General features: G+C 38.8%; 1 protein-coding gene across 2 annotated transcripts in view; it reads right to left on the reverse strand.

The window, feature by feature from the left end:
- The window catches only part of MYO5B (myosin VB), a 571,959-nt gene that overhangs the window by 219,411 nt on the left and 327,006 nt on the right, over window positions 1-25,542 (reverse strand). For both annotated transcript variants that reach the window (XM_007486667.3, XM_007486668.3), the window contains exons 8-10: window positions 21,645-21,752; window positions 17,674-17,783; window positions 10,585-10,850 (exon numbers count right to left, since the gene is read on the reverse strand). In XM_007486667.3, coding sequence (XP_007486729.1) covers window positions 10,585-10,850; window positions 17,674-17,783; window positions 21,645-21,752 — 484 coding nt within the window. The remainder of the gene's footprint in view (window positions 1-10,584; window positions 10,851-17,673; window positions 17,784-21,644; window positions 21,753-25,542) is intronic.

A 25,542-nucleotide genomic window follows, 5' to 3' on the forward strand; every position in this document is an offset into this window, starting at 1 on the left:
AGTGATCCAAGAGTGCAGTGGAAAGACACTTCCTGGTCCCTCAATGTCTCTCCTTTCTCAATTTTCCCAACAGAGGTGTTTCTTTGAAGCTGGATAGAAATCCAATTTTACCAATCAAATTCTATTTTAAATGCATTATGAGGCTGCATTAAGACTTGGATTAGAGTCAGCAATAAATGGATGAATCCTTTGGTAAAACAAAGAACTGGTTTCTGATGCCAGTAACTTACTGGCTAAGTTACTTCATTAGAAATTCATATATCAGTTTTCTTGGATAAGTTATTATCATTTAATACTCAGTGAATGTGACATCACTGCCTCTGTGCAGGTTGTCTGACCCCTGTCAGGGATGGTTCCTCTCTTGGGCTCTGCCTCTTGGAACTGCTAGCAACCTTATAACTCAGTTCAAATGACTCCCCTGAAAAATGCCTTTCTTGAATTCAGTGACTGCTGCCCTATCCCAATGCAATTGGAATTACATTGTGCTTATTCTATTTAGAGATTATACAGCAGTGTGATGGATACCCTGGTCAATGGGTCAAGAGGGTCTGGATTTGGGTCCTGCTTCTGACAGACATAGGCCTGTGTGACCCAGATAAAGTCATTTAATTTCTCCCTGACACAAGCAACTCTAGTTTAAATTGTATAACAGTTTTAGATCTGTTTTAGAAGGGTCTTTCCCAGAATTTCCCTACACCAAAGAAATCAAAGGTTTTGCAAAAATAAGTAAATATCATGCATTTCTTATTCTATGAACATTTTGATTTTGTACCTCTTCTTGCCCACCCACCCCCTCCCTTATGCCCCAGCAAAATGCAAGCTCCTTCAGGGTAGGGATTATCTCATTTTTGCCCTTTTATTTGTAGTGCCTGGCATCATGGATAGCTGGCTTAATAAATGCTTATTTAATGGAATATTTAAATAATATTTTAGTGAGTATTTTTGAGGGAAATCTATATGTCTTTCAGAAAATTTTGAATCCCACACAGTATTTGACCATATAGGAGACACTCAGTCAATATTTACTGAATGAATTAAGTAATATTTGAGTCTGCAAAATAGATGTAAATAGGAAATAGATGTCCTGGATTTCCTACCAAAGCCCATCTCCTGAGCCAGCATATAAACTCCTAAGCAGTGGTTTGTGACTCCAAGTAATAAAGCATTTTTTCATTTGATGCCTGGGGGAGGTAGGCAGACTTGCATGGAAGCAAGAAACTTGATGGGAAAAAAATTTGTTCAAACTTCAATTACATACAAGATATTTTTTTGGCCAGTGAACAACTTCAAGGTTTCTTCTCCCTCCACTTCATTTTATTTCTAAGTACTTACAAAGAAATAAATGTTTTATTGATTGTCTATAAAATAATATTTAATGAATATCAGTTGTAAAAAACACACGGGATTCTAGCATAGTGGCCTGATGCCGAGGCTGCCTGAAATAGAAACTGAGTTTTTCAATAACAAGGAAAACTGTTTATTTTTCCCTGAAATGGCAAAGATACTCACTATAAGAGGAGAATTCAGAATTCTGCAGGAAGGGGCACTTCTGAAACATTTAAAAGAATTTGACTACTCTTCAAAGTAGTGTCTCAACACATCCTATCTTGTCTTGTGTTTTTACAGACTACAAACCATCCCAGGCTCATTCTAAGACAGCAAATGACTCTTTCCTTAAACCCTTTCTTTTGAAAATCACAAGTCATACCAATCATTAATGTTTTAAAACCCTTACCTTCCATCTTAGAATCAATACTGTGTATTGATTCCAAGGCAGAAGAGTGGTAAGAGCTAGGCATTGAGGGCTAAGTGACTTGCCCAGGGTCACACAGCTAGAAATGAAGCCAGATTTGAGCCCAGGACCTGCTGTCTCTCTGCTTTGCTTTCAATCTAATGAGCCACCTAGCTGCTGCCTGTTTTTGTTTCTTTTTTTTTTTTGTTTCTTTTTTAAACCATCTGTACTATGCTAGTCATTGGTGATACAAAGATGAAAAAAGGGGGAAGGAAGAATAGGTTTGGAACCTAAATTCCAGTGGGGGAAGTCAATATGTACATAGAAAATAAAATAAAAGGGCAGTTAGATGACTCAGTCAATAGTGTACCCAGGCTAGAGTCAGGACAACTGATCTTTGTGAGTTCAAATCCAGCTTCAGACACATCCTAGCTGTGTGACTGTGTGCAAGTCACTTAACTCTATTTACCTCAGTTTTCTCATCTATAAAATGAGAAGGAAATGTCAAACCACTCCAGTATCTTTGACAAGAAAACTACACATGGGCTTATAATGAGTCAGACATGACTAACAAATTACAAAGAAAATTTATAATGTCTTTCCTTTGATGGAGAGGCAACATGGAATGGTTCATAGAGAATTATCTTAAGAGTCAGAAAGGTCTGCTGGCAATATCTGCCCTTCATATTTGCTGCATGTTTGTTAATTAACCTTTCAGGGTCACAATCAACTTTCTAAGACTCTTATAGAGCAATTGCTTATCTGCATTGGTGGGGAGAGAATTGGCTTCTCAGGAATCATCATTCTTTACTAATAAAATCACAGACCTAGACTCTTTATGAGATTCCTTTTTTCTCAGCAGGGTTGGCATGAGGAATTCAATCCAGAGATAAGCATAAATAACAGCTGATCATCTGTCATGTCATATTAGCCATTCCCCTACTCTGCTTCTACAAGTACAACAATTAGGAGTAGAATAAATATGTTAATACTGCTTTCATTTCTGAAAAGACTGCCAAAATGCTCTCCTGTTCTTTGAACTTTAGATTTAGTTTGCTTTTTCCTTTCTACATGTTATGTCATATTTGGCAACCAGCTGATGTGGGATGTACAATTTATGTTCCCTATAACACAAGATGTCAAAATTCAATAGTAACAGGCTAACAGACATTAATATTAATATCCAAAGTCCAAATAGGTGGGATCCCAAGGGAAGTAATTCTGACACATTGGCTTCGATTCTGGGCAGGATTCACTTGTGGACCCCTGACTCCCTGAGTATCATCAGAGATCCACATGGTCCAAGGACAGACCTCCTTGTTGTTCAGCTTTCTCAATTGGGACCAACTCTTCATGACCCAAATTGTGGTTTTCTTGGCAAAGACAACACAGCAGTTTGTCTTTTCTTTCCAGTTTATTTCACAAATGAGAAACAGGCAAAAAGGATTAAATGACCTGCCCAGAGTCACAAAGAAGTATCTGAGGCAGGATTTGAATTCAGGAAAATGAATCAGGTTCCTGACTCTAGGCCTGGAGCTCTATCCATGGTACCCATAAGTGCCTTTAAGTGCCTAGTAGCATTGAAACTAGCAGAGAACAAATATCTTCTGGCCTGTGTCCTCAGAGCTAACTACACCAACCTTCCTTTAGAGTTTCACCTATAAATTTATAGCTCAGGCTCTGACTGTATCAACTCATCCTGAATTAGCTGACTTGCCTACACTGACTCCCCCTTATTTTTAAAGCAGTGGTTCTTAACCTTTCTAATGTTGGACCCTGCAATACAGTTCCTCATGTTGCGGTGACCCCAAACCAAAAACCTATTTTGGTGGCTACTTCAAAACTGTAATTTTGCTACAATTATGATTTGGGATGTAAATACCTGATATGCATTAGGTATTCTCATTGCTACAAAATGAGAGGTTGAAAACTGCTGTTTTAAACCCTTACCTTCCATCTTAGAATCAATACTGTGTATTGGTTCCAAGGCAGAAGAATGGTAAGGGCTAGGCAACGGGGGTTAAGTGACTTGCCCAGGGTCACACAGCTAGTCTGAGGCCAGATTTGAAGCCAGGACCTCCCGTCTCTGGACCTGGCTCTCAATCCACTGAGCTACCCAGCTGTTCCAGTTACACTGACTCTTTATACTTGCCAAGAACCTTAATACCAGCTACTCCTCATACTCACTCACTCCACATATTCAATCCAGTGCCAAATCTCAGTTCTATTTCTCCCATTTCTCTTGCATTGCACTGGTTCTCTCCACTCACACCAACCCCTCCAGTTCAGGTGGTCATTACCTCTTGCCTGGATTCCTGCAATAACTTTCAAAGTGGTCTCCATGCCTAAGGTTTCTCCCCATTCCAATCCATGTCCCCACTCAGCTGCCAAAATGAGTTTCTTGAAGTGTAGGCTTGTCATGTCACCATCTCCATTCCCCCACACCTCAGCAATTTCCAGTGGCTCCATATTACCTTCAGGATCAAGTACAAAGTCCCCTGTTTGGCATTTAAACCTCTTTGCAATCTGAGTCCTTCCTACCTTTCCAGTCTTTTCTTATTTCCTTGGATTCTAAGACTGACCTACCTATACATCATGCCCCAAACTGTTCTTTCCTCAACTACAACTGCATTTCCTAGCTCCACTTCTTTGCTCTGGCTGTCATTTATGCCTTTTTCTTCTCACCTCTATTTATTTTCAGGAAGCCTTTCCTGGTCCTTCCAGTCATTATTGCCTTTCCCTCTATCTAGTCTGTATACATCTTGTATTTGCCTATTTTCATTAGTTCCCTTCAAACGGAAGGATGAACAATCCATCTTATGGTTAGCCAGTTTACACATAGATTCTTCATTTGAGTATGAGCTCCTTGAGAGCAAGGATTGTTTTTAACTTGTCTTTATATGTGTAGGAATAAGCTTGGCATAAGAAAGGGACCCTTTTGAATGTTGCAAGCAAGGACAGGAGTGTGACAGTTGGAAGGAGCAAAGAGGCTTTTGGGAAATAGAACAAAGGAGGGGGTTTTTGCTCTCTGGACTCTGAAGGAGACAGGAGACTGAGAACTGAGCTCAGGACCCAACATTGGGATATCTGAGGATTTCTTGATCTTTCCCTTGTACCAGAGGATCAGAAAGCATTCCTGAATTCACCTGAACATTTATCAAAGGAGCAGAGTAACCATCATCTGCTGTGTGAGGGGTGTTCAACCCCCAAACCTCATAGGGGGTCACCCCAAAAATCTATCCCGATCTGTACCTTGTGAATTTTAAAATTCTCCATCTTGGTCTAGCACCCAAAAATTGTGCACACCCACACTACACGGGCATGTGCTAGTCAATGACAAATCAGAAATAACTAACTGCCCACCTGAGCTGTCCTAAGCCAAGCTAGAGCCAACCATTGGCACTTGTGAGACACAGGAAGTGAGGTAGGGAACAGCCTCTGGAATTCGCTCACTTCCTGTGGAGAGAGCTAGACACCAGTTGGTGTTAGGAGCTTGGACAGGGAGGACGCCCGCAGACAGCTTTCCTTCAGATCACTCACGTGAGTTAAGGACTGATTCTTTCCACCTTGGCCCTTTGGGCCTAAAACTCCTTCTGCCTTGGTCAGAGTTTGAGTAGCCCCTTTCCCTTTTCTCTTCTCTCCCTCTCTTTTCCCTACTCCCATTGTGATTAAACCTCCATAAACTCCATTCTGACTTGAGTGTTTCATTTTAGGAATTTCATAAGTAAATTCCTTGGCGGCCATTGTTCAATATTACATCAATCTTAAAAAGGTGAAATTTTCACCATTACAGCCTTCCCAAGAAAGACACTAGCAAACTGTCATTAGAAGAGTCTAGCAGACAGTTTAAAGGAAAGGAAGAAGGACACAGAAGTTACAGCTGTTTGGCTCGGCTGAGCAGAGAAGACACAAACTGCCTGTATGTCACTTAGGGTCTCCTAATCCTTCCATCCTAACTTTCCCTGTTCCTGTTTAATAAACCACTCCTTCTGGAAAATTGCAGTCAGAATAAGGCATTCTTTTATAGGATAAGAAAGAAGAATAAAGGGGAGAAAGAGGAAACTGGGAAAAGCTATCTAGTAAGCTTTGGTCAAAAAGTCAAATCCAGAGCTGAACGTCATTCAGTCTTTCCCAGCAGGACTGTGTTCAGAGGAGGTTTTCTTGGATTCCAGGCATTTCACAAGCCCTGGGAAAAAGTCTATACCTTATCCCATAGAAGCCTCTTGTCTGAGCATCGGTATCTGTTCATCCCTGTTCAAACATCATCACAGGGATACCTCTCTTGAATCCTTTAGTGAGGGGGAGGAGAGCTAAACAGAGTTTTACTCACTACTGTTCATCTCTACCATATGCTCTTATATTCTCTCTCTCCCTCTCTCCCATCATCCTTTTATTCCCTTTTAGTTACCCCCTCCACTGTTTCTGCCTAACAGATTTTGGCTAAGCCAGCTAGGTTTTCTAACCTATTTCTGAAGAAAAGAAGAAAGTGGGTTTTGAATGGAGCCTGGAGAATCATAAGAATCAAGGCTATTTCCCTTACAGGATCTTGTGCTCCAACCAAAATGATTTACCCATAGCCCTTCTAGAACACACTTTCTGTCATTATTCTGTTCTGTTGGAAGCACTGGCCTCTTGTCTGACCTACCAAATTCTACCTGTCCTTTCTAACTTACAGGAAGCTTTCTATAATTGTCCTCCTCATAGTAGGTTTCTCATTTCCTGCCTCTTGTCTTGTGGCTGAAGGCTCTGCTCTCTGAAGAACTAGTTGAAGGGGACTATCTTTGATGGTTTTTTACCCCTGTTACTTCTACTGTCGTCTTCAGAGTTTGATGAACTATGTCCCATTGTTAGAAGCTTCTTGTTCTATTTTTTATTCTCTATCTCTGAGATCGATAGAATTTTCCTCAGTCCCTTGATATACACCAACTTTGTTTTCTTCTAGATCCATAAGAAGAGCTACTTACTGGAGTGGTGCCTGCATCTTCTGTCATAAGATTAGGAGCATGGCTGCAGATTTTTAGACCAAGATCTTGACTATGACCTTGATTCCCTTCCTGAGATCTTTCTCCCTCTTTGTACCAGACTGCTTATTGGAGTGCTTGCAAGACATATTGAGACCATAAAAGCTGTTCTGTTGCAGCATATTGATTTTTAAAAATTTTTGGCTAAAATCTATCACAATGAACTTTATATTTTAATAGAATGTATTCCCACATATCTCAGCCCTTTCCTCCCCTCCTTTTACCATAGAAGGTATTATCTGACAAAAAGGTATGCATAAATAGTGTCTTACATATTTCTATATTTAAGTTCATACTCTGGTGGTGCATATTTACAAATTATTCTTCAAATGTTAGCTAAATATGTTTTCTTGGTTTTACTCATTTCACTCTTCATTATTTCACGTAAGTCTTTTCAAGTTTTTTAAAAAACTTGCTTGAGGGCAGCTAGGTGTTTCAGTGAGTCAGGCCCAGAGATGGAAAGTCCTGAGTTCAAATCTGACTTCAGATGCTTCCTAGCTATGTGACTTAACCTGCATTGCCTAGCCCTTATTGCTCTTCTGCCTTACAACCAATATATAGTGTTGATTCTAAGATGGAAGGTAAGGGTTTAAAATATTGTTAACCTGCTCATCATTTCTTACAGCATTCCATTGTAATCATACACCACAATTTGTCCAGGTATTCCCCAGTTCATAGGCATTCCCTCAATTTCCACTTCTTTGCTACCACAAAGTTTGTTGCGACCTATTTAAATATTCATTCAGTCCAAGGTGGATATAAGGGAACAGTGCAAAGGACTGGAGAAGTGGCCTTACAAAGTTGACAGGTGCACAATTTAAGGCACTATACAAATACTAGCTTTTAATATGATTATAATTGTTCTCATAAGTGTTGGGTCTATCATCTCCCACCTATATGTGTGAATTTTTTTACTTTCTATGGTGTTTGAGAATCAATATTAGAAATTGCTAAAGCCAGTCAAAACAATGCTTGAAAATAATAATGACCAAGCTTGGCCTTAAAGAAGAAATGTGAGAAGACATCTCTCCCCACTTCTTTACAGAGATGGGGGATAATGGATAGAAGACATCGTGTTAATATCAGACCTTTTCAATATGTGGGTTATTTTGCCTGTTTGACTCTCTCTTCTTCTCTTCCACTCTCTTCTCTATCTTGAGCTCTTCTTTAGTGTTTAGTCCAGACTACACATTCTTAGTTCCTTTGACCAGTACTCATGAAATTAATGATCATGCCATTCATCCTTTTATCTACCATCCAGGTCACCATTCTGGAGGTACTCTAGTTTGTCAGGGCCATTCCTTAAATATGACACTCCAATGTACGGTGGGACAATCAGCATTAATTATCTTAATACATTCTAAGATTATGGGTTTTTTTACTACTACATTATAATGTTGGATTCATATTTTACTTGCAATTTGCTGAAGCTCACTGAATCTACTGAAGATCTTTTTTGTTTTAGATTAATTTCTGACTAGTTGTGCCTCCCTTCTCTTATGAGAAGAGACTTTGCACTTATCACTCTTAAATTTTATCTTATGCTCAGCACATCAACAAAATTTTGGATATTTTGGTTGATTCCCTTCTTTCTATTCTATCTTATCATTTTATTAATTCTATATGTGAGTTATGTTCACAACAGCAGATTAATAAGAATTTTAAAAAATTAAATAGATCATTGCATTTGATACAGACTCCTTCTGGTCTAATTCTCCATGCTCAATAGGATTTCCCATTACAGTGGTCCCAAGACACACTTCTCTTGGCAACCTTCTGGTTTCAGCACACTCAGCAGTTGTTTCAACTGGCACGAGTGTACTTCCATGCTAACATCAGGGTCTCTATTTTTAGTCAGAAGCCCTTACTTTTATAACTTAAAGATCCAATAGGCATTAATCTATTCTTGGCCTCCTCATAGGAAGAAGTTAGGTCAGAGAAAAAGAAACATGCAGGTGCAAGGGAGAATATATCCCAATTTAAGCAGCTCATAACTCTTTTATAATGAATTGGTCCAAATGGAGAGGCATGTCTCATGTGGTTGAAAATATCATTGTGACCTTCCTTGGGTTTAGGTGGAACATCCTTTTGGAACTCGTCTAATGTTTCCTGGTCTATACCACCAGCTACCTTAACTTATTGAGCTCATTCCTAGTCTGTTATTGTCAGAGATTTGATATCTCTCATTAAAATGATGACCTTTGGGCAGCTAAATGACACAGCTGATAGAAAGTCAAGCCTGGAGTTGGGAGGACTTGGTTCAAATGGACCCTCAGATAGCTTCTTAGCTGTATGACCCTCTGCAAGTCACCTAACCTCATTTACCTAGCCCCTGCCTTTCTATCATAGTGTTATTTCCAAGACAAAGTAAGAGTTAAAAAAATAAAATGATTATCCTCTTCTGGTCATATCCCTCCTGTGAGGGCAAACAGGGAAAGGGAATCACTGAACTTAAATCAAGAACAAAAAAAGTCCTAAAATTCTTCAAAGCAGAAATCTCCTGGTAGCAGAAAAGACAAGTCTAAGTAGTTATTTGGAAATCAGTGGTGCTATTTCTCAAACTCCAGTATTGTAGTATCTCAGAACTAGAAGGGTCCTTAATTATAACCTAATTCAACTTGGTTTATAAATGAGGAAATTGAGACACAGAAAAGTGAAATGCATTAGCCACTATCACATAGCTATTGGTCTCCTGATTCTAAATTCAGTTCCCTTTCATAATCTAACACATCACCTTCTCCTGGCCAGAACGCAACAAAAGAAGATAGGTTTTTGTTAAACACCAAAACAAAAAAAGTTCTTTCAATGAGTTCAGTATTTAGCTTCAGCCTGTAATAGTGTGGGGACAGGACACAACCAGTGACTGTATATGTCTCTTAAATAACAAAGAGTCTGATATAAGGTTTCCTTGGGTACAATGTACACGAACAGAAACAAATTTTCCAAAGGCACCTTGAATAACAATCAGCCTAATCATGCTGTGGTAGAAGCATGAGAGAGCTGAGTTTGAATTCTGGGCTTTGATAATGAGCAGTTCTGTAGCCTTGGACAAATCACTTACACTCTCTCATCTGCAAAACAGAAATAATACAGCATACCTAGCTTTCACGGTTGCTATAAGGAAGTCCATTAGGAGTTTTGTAGTACTGTGGAAATGTGAGCTATGACTATGAATTGATCAGAATCCTAGCCCAGGCTCCTAAAAGCTACTGCTGTGTGACTTGGGATAAATCATTTAATTTCCCTTGCCTTGTTTTCTTATCCATCAAAGGTGGGATAAGATAGCTGTGATCTCTTCCAGAACACAGGATTACAGGTTTTGCATTAGAAGAGACCTTAGAGACCACCTAGATCAACCTCTCATTTTACAAATGAGGAAATTGAATACTATACAAGTTACATGTCCTGCTCATGTTCATACAGGTATGAACATACCATCAGGGCTGGTATTGAAATCAAGACTCTAACTCTGAATATAGTTCTCTTTCCAATTCACTCTGCTGCCTACCTAGCACCTTAATACACCTAGGTGGCTCACTGGATAGAGAGCTGGACTTGGAGTCAGAAAGACTCAAATTCAAATCTTGTCTCAGTTACTTACTACCTATGTGCCCCTAGGCAAGTCACTTAACCTTTGTATGCCTCAGTTTCTCCAACTGTATAATAGGAATAATAATAAAATTGGCAATAATAATGGCAAACCTTAATACACCATATCTATGTTGTTGCTGCTATTGGGTAATAACAATAATGACAGCAACAACAATAATAGTAATGTATAAAGAAGAAGTTAGGGAAGAGAATTATTGAAAGTCAGAGGCTTATTCCTACCCATAGATGTCCAGAACGCCAATGAAGGAGTGCTGCTTGAGGGAGGTGTGGAAAGCTTTATTGATGTGCTCCACAATCCAGTTGAACAGCTGGGCATAGATGTATTTAGCCAATGCATTCCTGGCATTGACCACCTGCTGCACGGACATGGTCTTGACATAGGTCTCAGAGGTAGTGACCAGTTTGCGGTGGCACAGCCAATGTTTCATCTGACTGTGCTCGACTCCCAGCAATTGACAAAAATTCTTGAGGTGTTCATCCTGGGGCTGACACAGAGAGATGGAAAGGAAATAATTCAGTGGGAGAGTGGCGAGTTATATTCCCAGACCATGAGCACAAATACATACACACACACTCATATAAAGTATTTTTCCACCCTGAGTGTAGGAGTTGAGAATGACCAAGAGAGTCTTGCCCTCTTTAGCATTCTAGAGCTCTATTTATGCCCATGAATGTTAGTTCCTAAATCTATAGCTCCCTGAATAAGCTACTCAGTGATATAATTTGTTACTAGATTGGTGCCATAGGAATTGATCATTACACCTGCTAATGACCAAATTATTACAGCTTTAAAAATCACCCGTGATATCCTCCAGTGCTGTTGGTTTCCTCATCTATTACTGGCTGCCACCAGCTAATTGGCAGGGAGGGATACATGACTGAAGGAGGTAGAATAAAGATTGACACCTTGAGAAATTGTAAGCTATTAAAGTGAAAGTGAGTGCAGTGAGCAATACTCAGGGTGAAGGAGATCAGCACTAGAAGACTGACAAGCTTTGCCTACAGAGTCTTATATCCAATGCTTAGCTTGGGTTTTAAAAGGGAAACTTGACTGCATCTTCTTACTAGGGACTCTTACATGAAGATGAGGGCCGCTAGATGGCACAATGGAGAGAGAGCCAGACCTGGAGTCAGAAAGAGTTATCTTCCTGAGTTCAAATCCAGCCTGAGACACTTACTAACTGTGTGACTCTGGATAAGTCACTTAACCCCATTTGCCTCAGTTTCCTCACCTGTAAAATGAGCTAGAAAAGGAAATGGCAAACCACTCCAGTATCTTTGCCAAGAAAACTCCAAATGGGGTCACAAAGAGTCATACATGACTGAATAACAAACGAAAACCAGGAGTGAGAAATTCTAATTCTGGTTCTGCTACCCACATGGTGTAACAAAAACACTGACCTTCTCTGGGCCTTGGTTTCTTCTTCTGTAAAATGAAGAAGCTAGACTAGATCATAGAAATAAAAATCCAAAACTGGAAGAGCTTTTGGGTCCCATTAACCCCTGTCTAGGGCACCTTCTCACTCAAATTTGATGTTAGCATTTAGTATTAACCATATCTGGGAAGCTTTTCAAAGTAGATTCAGTGATTCCTAATACCACAAAAGGGTTAGAATTGGGCTCAATTTGTTAATGTTCTTAAAGCAGTGAAATCTATTAGAAGTATATAAGCACAGACACACACACACACAGACACACAGACACACACACACACACCCTCAATAAAGATGAAAAGCTTTGTTGCTGTCAAGTCAAAGGGCAAGGATTAGGACCTAATTTCTGGCCTAGCTCTGAGATAGTAGCCATAGCCAGCACACTGGGTTTGAATTCGGGGGGGGGACCCCTTTCTACTCTCTGCTACCAGTGGGATGTTGGACAAAGTCACTTCAACTTATCTGTAAAATGAGAAGGCAGCATCAATCTACCTCTAAGGCCCATTCTACCTTTAAATTCTACAGGTCTATGAAGCCACTCAGAACAGGAGACCCAGAGATCACAACAATGGGCTTCAGGGCTTAAATCTTTCATTTAATCTTTTTTTCATTCCCCCCCCCCCCCAATTACATGAAGAAACCATTTTTAGCATTTGTTGCTTTTTTAAAAATTTCTAGTTAAAAATTGTTTTCTTCCTTCACATCCTTCTCTATTTCCCTCTCTCTGAGATGGTAAATAATCTCATGTAGTAAATTCTTCATTTTATAAAGAAAATGAGATCCAGAAAAAGGAAAAGGAAATCTACTGTCATAGAAGTGGTATGCTAGAATTAGAATCGAAATAGATGTTCTTTACTTCATTCAATAATTTTCATTGATGTTAGGATTCATCCAGGACCAGAGTCTGGATATGGGTGGGGAGGTTTCCAGATTGGTGGGACAAGGCAAGGGGCAGTAACTAACAGGCTCAGGACCCCTGGAAGTCCAAGGTGGGACCTGAGGGTACTGAATGAGGCGAAGAACCCCAAAGGTTGCTTATCTGTAGAACAGGAGCAATGAGAGTGGGATGGCAGTTCTGGCATCAGCTGCCTTGGGCTCTGGGTGGGAATTTCTGGATTAATAATGATAAAAAACCAATGTCATTCATGTAGCATTTTGATGTTCGCAAAGGCTTTGAATGTATTAGTGTCACTGAATCTTCCCTCAGATCTAAAGCCATTGTCCCCCATTTTAAATATGGGGAAACTGCCACTCGAAAAGGCAAAGTATGTACCAACTATTATTGTTATTGTATAAGCAGCAGCAGCAGCAGGGTGTTTTAGGAAAGTGTTTTAGTGGTAAATGACTCTAGACTTTCACCTAGAAACCCAGGAAACCTGCCTCCCCAGACTCCATTTCCTAGTGTAGTATATAAGCTATCTAGGAGCAGATATTGTTTCTCTTTTTGTCTTTCTATTCCCTGGGTCTAGCTCAGCCCACAGGAGCAGCTCGAGAGCTCTGCCTTGGGAGTCAAGAGGACCCAAGTTCACATTCCATCTCTAGTCCTCCTTAGCAGTGAAACTTTGTACAAGTCAATTAACCCTCTTCAGCCTCAGTTTCCTCAATTAAAAATGAGGAGGGAGATGACTTCTCAGATCCCTTCCTACTCTAGGTCTATGATCCCTTAATCAGTTCCATGATCTCCAGCTTTCTAAATAAGATATGTACTCATAGATCAATAAAATCAATAAATAATGCCCCCTGCCTACATCCACCTGGGGAAGCTGTTGGAAAGCATATTAACTTTGAGGATGAAATGGAATCCTTCAGAACAAGCCGTGCCACCCCATAATGGCTCCAAATTGCTCATGGAACAAGTATCTGATGAAGCTGCCTTACAAGATGTAAATGAGAGAGTGTTCTGGGAAAGTGAAGGCTGGCCACCAAGCCACCTTCCTGCTGATGTCTAGCTCCGAGAGGCAGACTATTTCTGATTGATATAGTTGAAAGAGTACTTGATTTGGAGTCACAGAACCTGGGTTCAAGTTTGGATTGTACTATTTGTGTGATCTTGAGAAAGGTGCAAAATGGGGATAATAAAACGTGTACTACATACACATACTTCACACAATTTGTTAGTCAAAAAACATGCATTAAGTGCTTAATCTGCACCACTATGCTCTGGGGTCCAAAAATAAAGGTAAAAGGGGGCAGCTAGGTGGCTCAGTGGAATGAGAGCCAGACGGGAGGTCCTAGGTCCAAATCTTACCTCACACACTTCCTAGCTATGTGACCCTGAGCAAGTCACTTGACCCCCATTGCCTAGCCCTTACTGCTCTTCTGCCTTGGAGCCAATATACAGTATTGATTCTAAGACGGAAGGCACGGATTTAAAAATAAACAAAGGCAAAAAACAGTATAAATTGTAATGATGGAAACTTGTAACTGATAAGGTGCAAGGTTTATATGAGACTCAGTTTTCTCATCTGTAAAGCAAGAGGTTTGAGAGAGAAGGAATAAACATTTATATAGCACCTACTATGTGCACAGCACTGTGTGATTATTAATCCATTTGATTCTCATAACAATTCTGCAAGGTAGGTGGTGATGTAATACAAATTTTACAGTTAAGGAAATTGAGGCCCACAGTGACTTGTCCAAGGTCACAGAGCCAAGAAATATCTGACATCAGATTTGAACTCAGGTCTTCTTGATTCCAGGTATGACACCATCTAACATTTTGGAGATGATGATCTTGAAGGTTCTTTTAGTTCTAAAACTTTATAAAGTTCACATTTATATAGTGTTTAAAGCTTCATAAAATTATTGTTTTATAAATTTTTCTTAACAAATCTTTCCAGTTTTCCCAGATGATAATACATTTTGGGTAAATGAAGATCATCTGAAAAGGGAAGGATAACCCTGGGGGCTGGGTTTGGGGAGCAGAGAGAAAGGTTATCTTTTTTTAAACTTTCTCTTCTGTCTTAGTCTCAATTTAAGACAGAAAGACAAGGGCTTTAGTGACTTGTGCAGGGTCACACAGCTAGGAGGTGTCTCGGGCTAGATTTGAACCCAGGTCCTTCCAACTCTAGGCTTGGTGCTTTATTTATTGAGCCACCCAGTTGTCCTGGGAAAGATCCTGAGTAAAATATATGATAAACTTTAATGTGAGCTATTATCATCATAAGACAGTAGAACTAAAAGGAGCCTTCAAGACAATCTGAGTCCCTCATTTTACAAATGAGGAAACCGAAATTCAGTCAGGTTTGTTCACTTGTCTGAGGTCACTAGTCTATGCTCATTCGGAAAGTTGAAACCAGAACCAGGAGAAGAGACTAGGTTTCCTGATCACCAGCTAGTATCTTTCCTCTGTTGACTGAATAATAGCATTTCTTTAGGCTAACTGTCCAGACATGTTGGATATTTCTTTGGTTTTAAACTTCATGCTCAGCAGCAATGAGGATTCACAAAATGCCCTTGTCCTATCTAGGCTGGCACCCCTGACTTAAAGCTGTTTGTCTTCAAATAAAGGAACGAGAGGATTCTTGGCAGTCCTGGAGCTGGCAAGCCTCCAACTGGCTGAGGCTGACCTGCTTCCAAGAAGAGCTTAATCGCAAGGTCTAGCACCACTCCTGGGTTCCCTGATGTTCAAATGCACTCCTGGCAACAAGGTCCACTCCAGTATTGCCTACTTACTTTCTCACTGAGGCTTGCAAAATGTGAGTTTAGTGAGAAGCTAGGCAGAGAGGAATCTGAGGAGGACAACTACTGAAGGCCTCCACGATCTAGTCATACAACACCAGGGGAGCACAGGAAAGAATTAGGAAGCTAGAACATGTGCTGCTTGGGAGAACCCAGTCCAGATGCTGGTATCACTACTTCTGAAGCAGGGTAGATGGAGCATATGATCTCTCCTGCCCTTCTGACTGCCGATTAACAATGATAACAGACTAATTTGGCATCATGCAATTACATTTAAGCTTAATTAAATGTTGCTAAATCCATTAAAATACTCTACATTGTGGGGAACAGATGAGTTTTATGGGTCCAGGTTGCCAAATATAGGAAACAAATTGCCTCTGGTGTTCAAGTCATTGTATGTTATAACATCTCCAAGGTAACAGTGGCAGTTGCATAGCATATTTTCATGCTTTAATTAAAAATAAAAATTGCCCAGCATGGGATGTTCTGCTCACTGTGGAGAAGTCCATCCAGAAAGGCCACTACATGTGCCTTGGAGGAATAAGTCAAAACTAAGTCTTGAGAGAAAGACCCTGTAGGGTGCTGCATTCTATTGACAGGGTTGTAGAGGAGGAATTATAAAATCTGGATTCAGGTTCTGACCACTTCACAGTTCTGGGGCTTTGTGGGTATCCCTTTATCTTTTAGGTCTACTTTATTAACCTTGAATTACTACCACTTGGAACCTTCTTTCAGCCTGATCTTCTCTTTCATCTCTAAAACATCTAAGCCCTTGAGCGCATCATCTGTCATTCCTTTGAATCTCTCCAATTCAAGAGTTTCCCAGTGAAAAGTCTCCCAGCCATGAAAGCTTTGGAAAGCACATAAGGCTTTTGGGATGCCTTGTAAAGCATTCTAGAAGTTTTTAAAGTATTTATGTGGCAGTGCCTCTGTGAAGTGGATAGGGTGAGTGGAACCCCACTTTACAGAAGAGAACAATGAGGTCTGTTAAACACCAATTCAATGGGCTCAAACTACTTAGAGTTATACCAATAGCAGGAGCCAGATTCTGGATTTGCAACCACATATCCTAACTTCAAGTTCATCATTCTTTCTGTGAAACTATGTTTCCCAATAAACACTGACTGAACCAAAAAGTCACTTTGTTAAGAAACAATAGATGGAGACAGTTTATTTTTTCATGATTCTATTGACTTTCTGAAGAGTTTAGAGTAGACTAGATAAATTGTAATCTTCTTCAGGACTGAGATTATGCCTTATAGTTTGGCATATGCCACTGAATGTAGAAATGACCAGAAAAGGTTTATTTTACATCTTTTTTTACATATTTTACTAAGCACTGTGGCTGGCATACAGTGGGTGTTTGATGACTGACTGCTTACTGATGGAATGACTGATTACAAGCAACTGGCTGGCTGATTTTACTGGGTATCCCCATGCATCACCTCTTTTTAAGGCACTCTGTTATCATTGCATTATGGGAAAGGAGAAATATAAAACACCATACTTACTACATGCCCTCAAAAACTTTTGTGACATAGTGGGGGAAATAGAGTCATGAAAACACATGCTAATGTAATTTGACCTCTGAAATCTTAATGTTACAGAGAATGTCTCTTTAAGTACAAACAATCTAATCTAGGGCTTACTATGGGTAGCTCTTCTTGATACTTCTGACTTGTCTCTATAGCTGTTCTTATATATTTATTTTATCTCTAACTAGATGAAAAAATTCTCGGAGGCAGGGAACAGGGCTGGTATCTGACATTTCTCTTTCCCACAGTGGAATATCTAGCACAAACCTCTTTCTGATGACAATATCTGGTAGGGTGCTACATGCCTGGAGGCACTTGATAATATCCATAGGTATATAACACATACCAACACTGAACAGGCTTTGCTGGGAACACAAAATAAGAATATTTGGTCTTCTCCCTTAGGGATTGGAGTCAGGTGATTCTTCAGTTCCATTGCAGAAAGCATATGGGCCAAAAAGAAGTTAGTTCTTTCTAAAAGGCACCACCACCTAGCAAATTACATTTGTAGTCAAAATGCAGGCTAAGAAAACATTATCGATAGAAATAAATAACTCCTCATATTCTTTGAGTGGAAAATAGTACATGAGCAGTATAAAATCTATAGCCACACAATAAATTGTAAGGATCATTCTAGATAGTGGGGGCATTCAACTCACTGATATGCTACAGGAATCTCCATCGCGTTCTGCTTGAATCTCCACATTTCCAAGGTGCAGGATAGAAGCAATTATCTTAAAAATATTTATCTGATAGGACTCTCTCACTCCTAAAAGGTAAAGGGGAAGTAATGAATTATTCCCAATTTCCATGGCAGGACAGCACCGGAGGTTTTTACTGTCTTAAAGGGTGTGTGTGTGTGTGAGAGAGCGAGTGAGAGTGAGAGAGAGAGAGAGAGAGTGAGAGTGAGAGAGTGAATTTTGTTCAGAGCCCATAACTTCGCAATCTTGAAGACCCTTGACAGGTAATAGTCATTCAAAGGAATAGAACTGAAGGTGAAAAAGGTTCCTGAGATGAACTAGTAAACCTTCACCTAGAGCCACCTGAGTCAGACTGGCTAGATTTAGGGAGCATTTTAACTTGTTTAGAAGCAAAATATAGGTGGTCATCAGGCAGATGCATCTTGGACTTCATTTCAACTAGAGGTTTTAAGGACATTTTTATGGTTCTCTAAAGAGAGGTAATTTATCTGTAATAATCATTCTCCAAATATAATCTCCGGCAAACATCTGTGACACACATCTAAAGGGCTATCAGGGATTCTTTGGGGGATTGTTATGATAAGGGCTTTGATGGCAAGCCAGTTGTCAGCTCCTTCACAAGCCATTCCTTGCTAAACCATACCTATCAGAAGTACACCTTAAACATGGTTTGGATACATCTTTTCATGAATGTAGATAAAAATATACACAGTCAAATTTTAGTTTTCCAGGAGAATATAGGACCACCAGGTATGGATAATGAAAAAAAATACATTTGTAGCTTTCATAATAGGATTTTTTTTTAAAGGAGCAAAGTCCAACCTCCACTTAGGCTAATAGGAAATGAGTTTGTATTCTCTGCATGTAGGCTATTAGACAAGAAGTAGCCAGCTAAGATGGAAAAAAAGTGTGACAGATCATTCAGGAAGTTAATAATATACTTACACCCACACAAGCAATCACATTCTAGTTTTGATTAATATTTTCATTGCCCCCCCTTCTTTAAATGATTCAAGGGTCAAAAGAGCATATGGCATTACATGGTATCTCAATGAACTGGTCAAATAAAGGCAGGTTAAAGCACCACTTATATGGTCTAGTTAGGGAATGTTGCCTCAGAAAAAGAACTGAAGACAAATTCATCCCCCCCCCCGAAGCAAAGCCCCGACTTCTACTTATGTAAAGTAATACTTCAAGCTTCCAGGCTCATAGTAGGTTTTGAAGGTTTCCCCAATATGCCTAAAGCAGCAGTGAGGAGGCAGCTCTGGGGCTTGAGAGTATTCATTTAATTGAGGTTTTTCAATGTTCTTTGTTCTTTCTCTCTAATTCATATTAGATATGATATAAGTATCCACTGCTGTGACACGTCCCTAAGGTAACTTGGAATCCTTTACTGAGGTTACCTCAGAAAGACAGAAATGGGATAATGAACCACCAAGGTGATAAGAATGTTAAAGCCAAATTTAGGCTGCCTTAGGAATAGTAAATTATCCAGTTTATGGGAAGTTAAAATCTCACTATACAGTATTGGTCAGGACACATTAGAGTTATACTTCCAGCTCTGGGGAGCAAGGGGATGATGGTTATACAGTTATACAGTGGATAGAGTATGGGGTTTGAAGTCAGAAAGACTCATCTTCCTGAGTTCAAATCTGATCTCAGATACTTAATAGCTGTAAGATCATAGGCAAGTTGCTTAACCCCATTTGCCTCAATTTTCTCATCTGTAAAAATGAACTGGAGAAGAAAATGGCAAACCACTCCAGTATTTTTGACAAGAAAACTCCAGATGAGGTCAAGAGAGTCATACACAAATGAAAAACACTAAATAATGGTCAACTCTTGGGTATCCCTAAAGTCTCAGTGAATTTTTAAGCTATTAAAGCTAGGAACTGCTCTAAGAGTTTAGTATCCTTTGCATTTTAGTTACTGTTTGTTTAGGTTTTTCAGCAGGAGTCTACACTAGGTTTCTTTATCTAGAGAGTTCAAAAAAATGATGCCTCTTCAAGTATTGGCTCATAATTTCAGCTCAGCAGGACTGCTAAAAAGACAATTTTTAAAGACCTTGTCTCTGACCTTACAAGCAGAAGGTAATATTGGAGTGAGTCATGACATGTGTCATTCAGACCCCTACACATTATGCTCTTCTCCCTCCAAATCTGCAATAAAAGGGCACAAGAAGGTAGTGCTGGAGTAGGGAAAATGCAGAGGAAAACATGAGGGAAGGAGAACAATTCAAATCTATCCTTCAGCTACTGGGGAAATGGAACATTATCTGCTGACTTCAACAGCTGAGATCTCAATTTTCCTCTCTCCTTACAAAGAGATTTGCTTGCTGTGCAAAATTCAGACCTAGTTCCAAGTTAAGAAATATCACCCTTGGTTAGCCATGTGGTATAGTCATTCCAAACCAGCATCCCTTCTCCAACAGCTGCATTTTGGGGGTAAACATGATAGTTTCTTACCCTCTAAAACTTCATAAGAACATTTAAACATCCTCAATTGTCCTATTAAGGATCAATTTAGTTGAATGAATTTAGTTGAAGCCCTTCATGAATCTCTCCCCATAGACTGACCAAGGTAATTTCTTGGTTGTAGGTTTCCAGAAGTATTGTTTGAATTGAAAAATTACCTTCACTTTTAGTTATAATAAAATTAATTCATGATGAAGATTGCTTTTTTGATTGCAATTAGGAATTTAAAAATCATAGCTTAGCAGAATAGTTTATCATCCCCTGGTCCTCAAAGAGCTGCAAAGAAGAAAGGAAGTTGGCAACTGTGTTCTAGAAATATCTATCTGACAAAATCAAGAGGAAATCCATCAGTGAAATAAATATTCACTAAGAATCAGTGAATAACAGAATTTTAAAATGAGGAAAGGCCCTGGACTTTATTTTAGGAGGCAACCTGGAGTAATGGATAGCAGAGTGCTGAATAAGGAATAACGAAGATTTGACTTTTAATCTTGCCTCTGAAACATATTATTCATCATCCATAAAATGAGGAGTAATAACAACACTTATCTCAAAAGGTTTTTGTGAGAATCAGGTAGGATAATATACATAAAGTATTATCACACAAGAAGAATTTGAAGTCCAAAGAAGGGAAATAACTCTTTTAAGGTCATGCAGTTAGTGAATGGCAAAGCTAAGAGAAGAGAAGGGAAGCCATAATCATAGTCTTCAGACAGTTGAATAGGTGTAAGAAATAGCCTGACTCCAAAAGACCAATTGAGACTGATTTTTGTTCAACATAAAGAAATGTATTTAATCAATCAGAGCAACAAGTCAGCAATGATACAGATTAAAGAAGGACAAAAGGAGGGAGCTCTCCATTACTGAGAGTGCTGAAATGGAGGCTGGATGATAATCAATTCCAGCTAGTTGAAGAGGATTTCCTACACCCTCCAAAGTGAAAGGCTGAATTTGATAGATTCAGAAGATCTCTACCAGCTCAAATATTCTCTGTGATTCCAAATTTTGGCTCATCCAAGAAGCAGTTGAGGGTTTCTTTTTATTTTTGTTTTCTCCCTATGCTGCTTCCAAACCCATACTTTGATGGAGAGAGGAAGCATATAATAAATTTCACTGAACATTTATTTATTTCTTGAAAGAGCCCCTCTCAGAGCCCCAGATGCTTCCCTGGACTGAGGGATGAGAAGCTAACATTTCTGAATAACTATGAGAATCCTTGAACTTTTTTGTCTTATTAAATGGAGTATCCATTCTCCATAACCTAGAATTGTAGCTCTAGAACCCTAGAATCCTTTGATATCTGATCCAGAAAATAGAACATTCCCTCTTACAAGATCTTCTTCCCAAAAGATGTTTTAGAAGACCATTTCCCCATATAATTTTCCTGTTTTCACCAACAGCCTCACCCCCACCAAAAAAAAAAAGAGAGAGAAAGAAGAAAGAAAGAAACCTTACCAAGAAGAGTGAAGGCCTGCCTGGTTTTTTCAAAGTCTTCTGCATCATCCACACCTTCAATAGCTGTGTCTCTTCCCTGAGAGACATAGAAAAAGTCCTCGGCACATGCTATCGTGGGGGGCAGGAAGGAGGAAAAAGTATAAAAGTGGTGTCAAAAAGTGTTATCACACACAAAGTTTACATGTAATAATTCAAAGAATCTCTCCTCCCTCTACATCTTATTCCTAGAATTTCATTTCCAATACTAGAAGGCAAAAGAGTCAAAGTACAAAAGACTTCTGATTCAGGTACATCGATAGAATGGGGGGGATGACTAAATAATACAAAATAGCAAAAAAAAGTCATACCAATAACAAGTATTCCCTTAAGCAAATATGATACATGAAAATATGGATTAAAACACAAAATAAGACTGATTTTTCTCTTTATAGAAGTCAGGAATGATGATGAAATTTTATTCTTACTTTTACATTTGACAGTGTTCAGAAAGAAATGATTCTGGGATGAGGCATTTTCATATTATTCCTTTATGTTTACTATTTGTCAAATTTTTGCACAGGCATATAAAATGACTGATTTGTGAAACTTTTTGAATGTAGGTACATTTTCTGTAAATTCAAAGGCACCCTCAGGGAAAACTTCAACAGGAAGAAGAGTACTGGAGGAAATATATACTTCCCCCTTCCTCTAAATGGTCTTCATTTCTTTCAATAAGTTTTTATTTTGGATTCTTTTAATTCTATGTAAAAATTGGAGATTAAGCATATTCAGTACAATAATGTCTATTAAAATGTCCTCCTTATGAATTGGTGTTATGTCTGTATAGCTGTAGGTAAAGTTTCATCTGTGATACTTTGGTTCCAGTAAGTCAATTTATGGAAATCTCAAAAATATTTTGGAGTTTATATCTGTAGTATGAAAAATCTGTCCAAGAAAGATAATGATTAAGATATATAATTCTGGCCTATTGATTATGTATTCCTAAGCATCAATAAATTCTATAGGTAAGCTGAAGTCACATCCTATGCAGTTTCTACTGTTTTCCTGCATAATTTGAACTGATCAAGAAGTTCAGGCTATTGAAGGATAGCCTTTCTGAAATTTCTGGCAGCAATGATCTGATGAGTTGCCATCATAAATCTCCTTTTCCATAACCAAGTCTTAATGACTACGCAATGTTTCAGAAATTCTTTGAAGAAAGAGTTGACTGTACCAATGTAGATGTTGCACAAAGAAGGCATCTTGTTTCAGTTTTTTTTATCTTAAGTGTTTCCTAGGCTCCCTATGGAGATAAATCACTTTCAGATACATGTGACAAAGTCAATGGCATGTACTTGTTGTCAGCTACTTCTCTGTGAAGTGTTATCCATTTCAAAATTATGTTAGTAAGTTTTTTTTACATGATTAACATGTGCTTTGAGAATGCTTAGAGCAGGGATTCTTAACTTTTTTTGGTCAATGGGCCACTTTGGCAATTCAATGAGGCTGATGGATACCTCAAAATAATAATTTTAAATGAATAAAATAAAACAGGATTATAAAGGAAACAACTTATATTGAAATACAGAATCAAATATATTTTAAAGTACAAATTTATAAACCCCAAATTAAAGACCTCCGATCTAGAGGAAGTTTTGTAAAGCAGATAGAGCAATGGTCCTGAAAGTCAAGAAGAATGCTCTCTCATTTAAAAAATTTTTGTATTATTCAATCGTTTCAGTCATGTCTGACTCCTCATGATTCCATTTGGGGTTTTCTTGGCAAAGATATGGAGTAACTTGCCATTTCCTTCTTTAGCTCATTTTATATATGAGGAAACTGAGGCAAGCAAGGTTAAGTAACTTTCCCAGGGCCACATAGCTAGTAATTGTCTGAGGTTACATTTGAACTCATGAAAATGCCTTTTCTTGACTCCAGTGCCACCTAGCTGCCTTATTTCCATTTTAGTGGCAAATTTCCTAGTTATTAAGTCCTATCACGCTTTGCATACCATGTGTTGCCTAAAGATTAGAGTATCCATCATCAAATAATTTAGGTTAAAGAGACAATAAGTATCGATCAAGTTAGCATGATCATCTATCCATTTTTTTCTTATTAAGGCATATAGAGGTACTATAACATCATTTATACTGCCACAGAACCCTTATCGATGATGAGAATCCATTGACAAAAAGTGTTAGAGCTAAAGATTGGGAGAAGATACTGCTGTTCTAGGTCTGTGGGGTACTTCAGTATGGGGGAAAGTAGCCAATGGGATCAGAGAAAGGAAAGCCATATGATATGGAGGAATACCAAAAACTACCTTCACCTCAGAGTGTCATTTTGTCCTAAATGGATCAATAGGATCTAGAGTGATTCTTCTGGATCTGAGCCACATTAAGATTTTGGTATGAGCATGACCTCCAAGTTTGAATTGCATGTGCATGGTGAAAGAGGGCAATATGCCTTCCTTTCTACTGTGTTATCCCAGTTAGGTCTTCCTGGCAGAGATTAACCCTATAGATGTACTTTCTGCACAAATGTTGATGAAATTCAGTTAGGAGGTTAATTCAGGGGACTTATAAAGTAAGAACTTCCAAAAGGAATTTCACCAAGACACCTGAACAAGGGAATAGACATTATTATTGTAGAAGTCAATAATAATGACTAGCATATATATTGCTTTAAGGTTTGCAAAGCACTTTACATGTTTTCTCCTTGAATAATCAGAACAATTCTGTGAGGTGGGTACTCTTATTATCCCCTCTTTACAGACAAGGAAACTGAGGCACAGAAAAGGTAAATGACTTTCCCAGGGTCTACTCCCCTCATTTTATAGATGAAACTCAGGACCAGAAGTTAAATGACTTTCTCAGAGTTATTCTGCTGCTAAGTGTTTGAGATAAGATTCAGCCCTTTCAGGCTGTAATGTCTTAATAAAGCTTTATTGTCAGGGCACAAGAGCACAGTAAAGAATTCTCATTTAGCTCTAAGATGCACTTAGATGGCAAATGAAAATGAGGGTATGAGTTACTGACAAAATTAAGTTATTTTGAAATATTTTATTCAGAAGCCCAAAAAGCTCTGCATGACTCCAAGGCACGCATCATGGAAAAGTCATTTTTCCACATCAATACACAACATAAGTGGAAAGGAATTAAGAGGGATTGTTTCCTATTACTTTAAAGTTGTACTCAGGACAAAATGGTCCAATTATACCCAAACTGGTATCGCTGTTATTTGTTCATTTCACACAAAACTAGCCCTTTGAAATAATCTTTTCTTCATCACAAAAGCTAAGCTTCTCACCTCCACCTGTTCCTTTGGATTACAAAGAATGTGGCATGATGGAACTTTGTTTTTTTTCTAATTGCTTGTCTTTTGCTCAACTTACAATGGATTTACTGGGAAAAACGGGGTATCCAGTAAGGATGGGGCCATTATTTGTTAAACAAGTGTCTATATAATCATCTGATCTTCAGAAGTGGAAACTCTGATGTTACTTTTAAGTCTTTCTTCTTCCTCATCTCACATAACATTCAATCCACAATTCTGTTTATTACACCTCTGTAGCACCTCTCAACATCTCCTTTTATAAGCCCATTGCCATTGTCCTGATAGAGGTCCTCATTTGTAATCACCACTGTTAATGAAATAGTTTCCTAACTATAATTTCTTTATCCAATAACTTACCTCCAATCATGCCAATATCAGAATAGTCCTTTTTAGGCATCAATCTGGTCATGTCTTTCTTTTGCCAACTGAGTAAAACATTAATACCACTATCAAGTCTTGAATGCTCTCCTCAATCTGATACTGTCCTGTTCCACCACTTTCTTCCACCAACTCTGTATGCTTGTCACCCCAGACTCATCTGTGATCTGGAGAAATAGTTTGGGCTCTCCTGCTTTGTTCATGC

Source organism: Monodelphis domestica, chromosome 3 (assembly GCF_027887165.1).
Source record: "Monodelphis domestica isolate mMonDom1 chromosome 3, mMonDom1.pri, whole genome shotgun sequence".
NCBI classification, from domain to species: Eukaryota; Metazoa; Chordata; class Mammalia; order Didelphimorphia; family Didelphidae; genus Monodelphis; species Monodelphis domestica.